At 39.2% G+C, this 8,968-nt stretch overlaps 1 protein-coding gene across 1 annotated transcript; it reads left to right on the top strand.

Annotated features, from left to right (window-relative positions):
• Positions 1-7,686: 7,686 nt before the first annotated feature.
• Positions 7,687-7,935, top strand: LOC308504683 (cytochrome c oxidase subunit NDUFA4-like; the record flags this gene model as incomplete). The annotated part of the gene is made up of 1 exon (XM_081065884.1): positions 7,687-7,935. One exon carries the CDS (start codon positions 7,687-7,689, stop codon positions 7,933-7,935), a length of 249 nt encoding a protein of 82 aa, XP_080922010.1.
• Between the last annotated feature and the right edge of the window lie 1,033 nt (positions 7,936-8,968).

Raw genomic sequence — 8,968 nt, 5'->3', positions numbered from 1 at the left:
TATACACACACACACATATACACTCACACTTTTTTGATAAACTATCCAAGACTTAATTGCAGAGATTTCACTATTGAATACTTAAGCTTTATTTCCTAACAAAAATTAATAATTATCATACTCAGGATAATTAACATTGAAGCAATGTTGTCTGAATATGCGGTCCATATTAAGATTTTCCCCTTGTCCTAATAATGTCCTTCATAGCTGATTTTTAAAATCCAGGATCCAACCAAATACCATGCATTGTATTTACTAATATTTTACTTTTGAACATTTTCTTATAGTCTTTTTTCTCTAGTTCTTAATGAAGTATCTTAGGTTATTGCAAAACCAATATTTATTCTATCCACTTATTTTCTATCAATTTTTATTCATTCCATGAAATACTTATTGAGAGAAATGCTTGAAGATAGAGCCCACACAGGTCCAAGTGTTTGTATAATTTTTTTTAAACCTAAAAGAACCTGTTGTTTATACTTACAAACAAGATTCATCCAATTGCATGATGAAAATCACATTATTACAGGAAGAAAAGTGAAGTTATTAGGTCCCTTTCCAGTTGAGAGAACTGAGGCCCAGTGAAGTGTTCCAGAGCTTTTGGTTGTGTCTGGACTTGAACTCACTGAGCTTGTGCAGTCTGGTTCCAGAGTCTGTGACATAAGTAATGCAACTGAAAGTCCCTCTTGTCATTCATTTAGGCTGATGCCATCCTTGTAAGCATTGAATAGAATGAGAAGCAGGCAGTTGGTAAGGAGGAAAAGAGTCCACGGCCCCACGTATTCCAGGAAAAATCACCGATGGGCCACACAGCTCACACATAGAGAATGAAATGTTTTTAAGACAATTTTGGAGTCTTTCAAAGGCATCTTGTTAGTTTTCTGGCTGTGGAAGCTGAAGTGTGCTCATTCTAGCTCTTTGGGGTTTCCATTTCACGGTCAGAGACTGTAGGAGTCTGTTTTTCAGATCTGTGTCAAGTTTTAAGTGCCCAGGCTTGGGAATTATTTTTAGTCACCAGTACGACCCCAGAATGTTGTCTTCCAGTCATTGCCACCCAGGCAACACATGTAGATGGCCGAGTAATGTGGGCAGCCAGACCTCAGCCTGCAAGGGGGGACAGAAAGGAGAGAGAGGAGGAAATTCCTGGTGTCTTCATTTCAACTGACTTCATTTCCTGTTACCCCAACTTCTGCTGTTCCTGTGACTACAGACTTTTTGCTGGGGGTGGAGGAAAGTGAACACCCCCCACCCCATCCTCCTCCAATCTCAGTTTTACCGTTTTGAGTAGGAAGAGTTCTCAGATTCTGTTTTCAACCTGCTGGTGCTAGGGCCCAGCCCTGGAGATGATGGCACATTACTGCAGAGCAGTCATGGGCTGGCCAGGAAAATAGAGGACAGGTAGGACAAGAGAAAAAGAGAGAGGGAAAGGCTGCAGCCTCCTAACTTCTCTATCCGCAGCCACCAGGAAGGGCTTTGTGGGGCCTTTGCTCAGCCCATAACCTGGGAGGATTCAGCAGGTGGGGAATCCAAGGGAACTCTTTTGGAGGAGAGGCAGAGGGAGAACAGGGACGTGGACTTAGGACAATAGGTTTCCTAGCCAGGGAGGTTATGCCAGCCTGTGCCCCACAGTCAACAGTCTCATCCACACATGCTATCCACATGTGCCCCTGTGGTGTGATCAGGGATCCTGCACCTTGTACACAGGTATAGAATTTCTCCTCCCCACTCTTCCTTCCAAGTCGTTACAATTCAGTTACAAAGTAATCTGTGCTCATAGCAACATCATCATCATCGTCATCGTCGTCATCATCTCGGCTCGGTTTGTCTGAATGAAGCTACCGCCTTCCAAGGCTGACCGCCAAGTGTGCCCTTTTCCACCACTTTTACAATGTTCATGTGACTAGAGGCAAATATACGTTAGAGATAATGATTTTAAAACCATTTTATGTTTTATAAAACTGGACTTTTTAAATGTATTTCTCTGCAAATTGCCTTTCACACTTCAGTAATTTTTTTTGGCCAGGGCCAAAAGTGTTGCCGTAGACATCTTCATGTTTTAGCGGATAGATTCTAAGAAGGGAAACTGTTGGGCTAAAAGGTTCATGTGTTTTAACTGTTTAATGGATATTGCCAGATTGTTTTCCAAAATGGTTGTGGTTATCCCAGAGCAAAGTATGCAAGGGGTCATACTCCCTAATCTTTGCCAACACTAAGATTTCATAATTTTTTTCTCATTTTTGAATATATATATTAGTTGAAATTCATATCTCATTATTACTTGAATTTTCATTTCTCTGGTTATTAGTCAAATTAATGATACTTTTATATGTTTATGGATAATTAATATTTCCTCTTTTCAAAACTGTATTCATATTCTTTGACTTTCACAATGAGATTTATAAATCTTTTTCTTATTAATTTTTAAGAGTTTTTATAAGATCTGGTCATCAAAATGGCGGCGTGAGGTGAGCCTCTGTAAAGCTCCCCTGGAATTTACAACTAATTGAACAACAATAACTCCACAAAGGACTCCCTGCACAGCAGACAGGCAAGACGAAGAGGCCCACTACTGAATTCACCTAAAGGTGGGAGAATCACGTCAGCAGGGGAGGAGGGAAGGGAGAAGTGCGGAGACGGAGCTGCGCGGGCGCAGGACGCAGACCTAGCTCAGTGCTCCGAGCTCGCTGCATCCCGGAAATACTGCAGCTGCGGGAGACGGAAGAACTCCGAATGCTAGGGCTTCACTTATGGCCCACAGGGCTGACGGGGCAGCATATAGCACGGCTGAACCCAACGCTCACTGCAGAGACCTCGGTGAAAAGATTGAGGGAAGAAGGCTGAAAACGGTGGTTTAAGCCCTCACTACCGAGCAGAGAACGGAAGCCTTGGGCACTGAGATTAGCTGCCCCCTCCCTACCCTCCCAGAGCTCACCCCGCCCCCACCTGCCCGGTGCAAGAAGCGGAACAGTAGCAGTGTCAGATCAAAAGAACAGAATATTTGCTGTTCTGAGACCTGTGGAGTGCAGACACATTTTCGCAGCCCAACTAGTTCCAGCAAAGGGGAGGGAGCTGTGAAAGCAGGACCGGCTGTGCTGGTCGCCGCCATTGCTCTGGGCCACCTCTCACAACTCACCCTGCCCCTGGCCCCACCTATCTGGGCGGATCCCTAGAGGAGTAAACAGAACTGCTGAAACATACCGGCTCCACGTACACACCGGAACACTGCCCCCTGTGACCCAGGTGAACTATTAACAGAGCAGAAGCCCGTCTCCCAGGGAGTGCCCCCATTGTGTGAGAAGCTAAAATAGTTCAGAGAAAACATAGCACTACTGTGTGAGAGAGAAAAAAAAGGCTGCAGTCGGAGAGAAAATAAAACATTCTAACAATAAGTACTGGAAAACAAAAGAAAGACCTCTTCCTATCAATCTGTTGCAGAAGCCACTCCTGTAGATGTCTAGGAAAAGAAATAGTAAATCAGTAATTGCCAAGAATAACCAAGGCAACAAGACAGCTTAGAAAGAAAGTGAAAAGTCTCCAGAAAACGAACTTAAAGATATGGAAATATGTGACTTAAATGACAGAGAATTCAACATTGTAGTTCTGAAAAAACTCAACGAGATGCAAGAAAACACAGAAAGGCAGTTTAATGAACTCAGAAACACAATCAAAGAAAAACATGAGCATTTTACGAAAGAGATTGAAATTTTAAAAAAGAACCAAATAGAATTTCTGCAGATTAAGAACTCAATAGAAGAAATCAAGAATGAAATAACCAGCTTAGGTAATAGAGTTGACCAGATGGGGGAAAGAATTGGTGACATCGAAGATAGAAACCTGGAAATGACACAGATGGAAGAAGAAAGAGACTTCAGACTTAAAAGAAATGAAAGAACTCTACAAGAACTTTCTGACTCCGTCAGAAAGAGCAATATAAGAATAATGGGCATACCAGGAAGAGAAGAAAGAGAGAAGGGAACAGAGAATACATTCAAACAAATAGTTGATGAGAACTTCCCAAACTTGTGGACAGAACTGGATCCTCGAATCCAAGAGGCAAATAGAACACCTCAATCCCAACAGGCCTTCTCCAAGGCACATTGTATTGAGGCTGTCTAAAATCAACAACAAAGAAAGAATCCTCAAGGCAGCCAGGGAAAAGAAGACAGTAACCTACTAAAGAAAGACCATTAGATAATCATCAGATTTTTCAGCAGAAATTCTACTAGCCAGCAGGGAGTGGAACCAAATATTGAAACTATCGAAAGAGAGAAATTATGAGCCAAGATTAATATATCCAGCAAAGATATCCTTTAGATATGAAGGAGGAATAAAGACCTTTCCAGACATACAGAAGCTGAGGGAATTTTCTAAAACACGGCCTGCACTACCAGAAATACTAAAGGAGGCTATTCGACCACCATCAATAGGGACAATTTGCGGCAACATCAAAAGGGGGAGAGTACAGGCCTGTACCGGAATATGGGAATGGAGAAAGTAAGCATGCTGAAGAAAATGGAATACTCTAAATATCAAACTTTCTTTTACATAAACTTAAGGGTAACCACTCAAAAAAAATCCAGAACTGAAATACATACTGTAATAAAAGAAGAAACAGAGTGAAACATCATAGAATACTACCACACAGAAATAATAGAAATGCCCCCAATCAGGGAGCACCGAAATATACCATGCAACTACTAACAGAACTAAAGGGAGAAATTGACCAAAACACAATTATACTAGGGGACTTAAATACATCATTGACAGCTATGGATAGATCATCCAAACAGAAGATAAATAACGAAATAGCAGCCCTAAATGACACATTAGATGAAATGGACATAATTGACATATATGGAGCACTTCATCCTAAAACATCAGACTATACATTCTTTTCGAGTGTACATGGAACATTCTCAAAGATAGACCATATATTGGGACATAAAATCAGCCTCAGCAAATTTAAGAAGATTGAAATCATACCAAGCATATTCTCTGATCACAAGGCTTTGAAATTGGATATCAACTGCAAAAAGAAAGCAGGAGAAAAACACAAATACATGGAGATTAAACAACATACTTTTAAAGAACGACTGGGTCAAAGAAGAAATTAGAGGAGAGATCAAAAGATACATAGAAACAATTGACAATGAAAATACATCCTATAAAAATTTTTGGGATGCAGCGAAAGCAGTTGTAAGAGGGAAATTTACATCATGACAGGCCTATCTCAAGAAAGAAGAAAAATCTCAAATAAATAACCTCATGTTACACCTTAAAGAAGTGGAAAAAGAAGAACAAGTGAAACCCAAGGTCAGCAGAAGAAAGGAAATAACAAAAATCTGAGCAGAAATAAATGAAATAGAGAACAAAAAGACAATAGAAAAAATTAATGTGTCAAAGAGCTGGTTCTTTGAAAAGATTAACAAAATTGACAAACCCTTGGCTAGACTCACTAAGATAAGAAGAGAGAAGACACTAATTAACAAAATCAGAAATGAAAAGGGGAAGTTATTACAGACACCACAGAAATACAAAGGATCATGCAATAATACTATGAAGGACTATATGCCACCAAATTCAATAACCTAGAAGAAATGGACTAGTTCTTAGAAACATATAGCCTTCCAAGGCTGAACCATGAAGAACTGGAAAATCTAAACAGACCGATCACCAGTAACGAAATTGAACCAGTCATCTAAAACCTTCTCAAAAGCAAAAGTCTTGGACCAGATGGCTTCACTAGTGAATTCTACGAAACCTTCAAAGAGGATCTAATACCAGTCCTGCTCAAACTCTTCCAAAAAATTGAAGAAGAGACAGTACTCTCTAATTCATTTCATGAGGCCAACATTACCCTGATACCAAAACCTGGTAAGGACAACACAAAAAAAGAAAACTACAGACCAATGTCTCTGATGAATACAGATGCAAAACTCCTAAACAAAATTCTAGCAAATCGAATACAACAATGCATTAAAAAGATTATTCATCATGACCAAGTGGGGTTCATCCCCGGGGCACAACGATGGTTCAACATCCGCAAATCCATCAATGTGATACATCACATAAACAAAATAAAGGACAAAAATCATATGATTATATCAATTGATGCAGAAAAAAGCATTTGACAAGATACAACATCCATTTATGATTAAAACACTTACTAAAATTGGTATAGAAGGAAAATACCTTAACATCGTAAAGGCCATATATGACAAGCCCTCAGCTAACCTCATAATTAATGGTGAAAAACTGAAGCCCTTTGCTGTATGTTCAGGAACACGACAGGGCTGTCTCCTATCACCTCTGCTTTTCAACATAGTGTTGGAAGTCCTTGCCAGAGCAATCAGGCAAGAGAAATAAATAAAAGGCATCCAAATTGGGAATGAAGAAATTAAATTATCACTCTTTGCAGATGACATGATGCTATATATAGAAAACCCTAAAGTCTCCACCAAAAAGCTATTAGAAACAATCAACGAATACAGTAAAGTTGCTGGCTACAAAATCACCATACAAAATTCCATTGCATTCCTATATACTAACAATGAAATCTCAGAAAAAGAAATTAAAAAAAAACAATTCCCTTTGCAATTGCAGCAACAAGAATAAAATACCTAGGAATAAAATTAACCAAGGATGTGAAGGATTTATATGCTGAAAACTATAAGACATTTTTGAAAGAAATTGAGGAAGACACAAAGAAATGGAAAAACATTCCATGCTCATGGATTGGAAGAATCAACATAGTTAAAATGGCCATATTACCCAAAGCAATATACAGATTTATTGCAATCCCCTTCAAAATCCCAATACCATTTTTTAAAGAAATAGAACAAAAAAATCATCACATATGTTTGGAACCACAAAAGACCTCGAATAGCCAAAGCACTCTTAAGAAAAAAGAACAATACTGGGAGTATCCAGTATAGCTTGTATCCAGTATAGCTTGACTTTAGCTTGTACTACAGGGCTACAATAATCAAAACAGCATGGTATTGGCAGAAAAACAGACACATAGACCAATGGAATAGAATTGAGAACCCAGAAATAAAACCACATAAATATGGACAGATAATTTTTGACAAAGAAGCTAAAAACATACAATGGAGGAAAGACAGCCTCTTCAATAAATGGTGCTGAGAGAATTAGATAGCCACGTGCAAAAGAACGAAACTGGACTACTATCTGTCACCATGTACCAAAATTAATTCAAAATGGATCAAAGACTTAAGCATAAGACCTGACACAATAAACTGCATAGAAGAAAACATAGGTACTAAACTCATGGACCTTGGGTTCAAAGAGCATTTTATGAATTTGACTCCAAAGGCAATGGAAGTAAAAGCTAAAATAAACAAATGGGACTATATGAAACTTAAAAGCTTCTGCACAGCAAAAGAAACCATCGACAAAATAAAGAGGCAACCGACTGAATGGGAGAAGATTTTTGCAAACAGTGCCTCCGATAACGGTCTAATATCAAAAATATACAACGCACTCATGAAACTCAACAACAAAAAACCAAACAACCCAATTGAAAAATGGGCAGAGAACCTGAAGAGACATTTCTCCAAAGAGGACATAGAAATGGCGAATAAACATATGAGGCAGAGACTACCTGTTCCTGGGCCTCGTATTTTTGTTTTTCTTGCTTGGGGACCCCAGCCCACTGCTGCAACCATGCTGAGCCAAATCATTGGTCAGGCTAAGAGGCATCCAAGCTTGATCCCCCTCTTTGTATTTATTGGAGCTGGAGGTACTGGAGCAGCACTGTATGTCTTGCACCTGGCATTGTTCAATCCAGATGTCTGTTGGGATAAAAAGAACAACCCAGTACCCTGGAACAAAATGGGTCCCAAGGAGCAATACAAGTTCTACTCAGTGAATGTAGATTACAGCAAACTGAAGAAAGAAGGTCCAGACTTCTAAATGAAATGTTTCACTAAAAAGCTGCTTAGAATGAAGGTCTTCCAGAAGCCAGCCGCACAATTTTCCACTTAACCAGGAAATATTTCCCCTCCAAATGCACAAAATCATGTTGGTGTGTTATGTTGGAATTTACACTGATTAATAAATATCTGAAACTTTAAAAAAATATGAAAAAGTACTCAACATCACTAATCATCAGAGAAATGCAAATAAAAACCACAATGAGATATCACTTCACCCCAGTCAGAATGGCTATCATCAACAAGACAAACAGTAACAAGTGTTGGAGAGGCTGTGGAGAAAAAGGAACCCTTATACACTGTTGGTGAGAGTGGAGACTGGTGCAGCCGTTATGGAAGGCAGTGTGGAGGTTCCTCAAAAAGTTACAAATAGAATTACCATATGACCCAGCAATCCCTCTCCTGGGTATCTACCCAAAAAATCTGAAAACATTTATCCATAAAGACATGTGTGCTCCAATGTTCATTGTAGCTTTGTTTACGGTGGCAAGACATGGAAACAACCAAAATGTTCTTCGATAGATGAATGGAAAAGAAGTTGTGGTATATATACACAATGGAATACTATTCGCCGGTAAGGAAAGATGATATGGGAACATTTATGACAACATGGATGGATCTTGAGAATATAATGCTAAGCTAAATAAGTCGGACAGAAAAAGTAGAGAAACATATGATTTCACTGATATGTGGTATATAAACCAAAAACAACAAAAGAACAAGACAAACAAATGAGAAACAAGAACTCATAGACACAGACAATAGTTCAGTGGTTACCAGAGGGTAAAGGGGGTGGGGGGCGGGAGATGAGGGTAAAAGGGATCAAATATATGGTGATGGAAGGAGAACTGACTCTGGGTGGTGAACACACAATGGGATTTATAGATGATGTAATACAGAATTGTACACCTGAAATCTATGTAATTTTACTAACAAATGTCACCCAAATAAATAAATAAAAAGTTTTTGTATGTTGTGGACATTAGCTATTTGTTGAATATATTTCCCTATCG

Source organism: Rhinolophus hipposideros, assembly GCF_964194185.1.
Source record: "Rhinolophus hipposideros genome assembly, chromosome: 11".
Classification (NCBI taxonomy): domain Eukaryota; kingdom Metazoa; phylum Chordata; class Mammalia; order Chiroptera; family Rhinolophidae; genus Rhinolophus; species Rhinolophus hipposideros.
The sequence above is the reverse complement of the archived record's forward strand: the minus strand, read 5'-3'. Positions and strand labels throughout refer to the sequence as shown.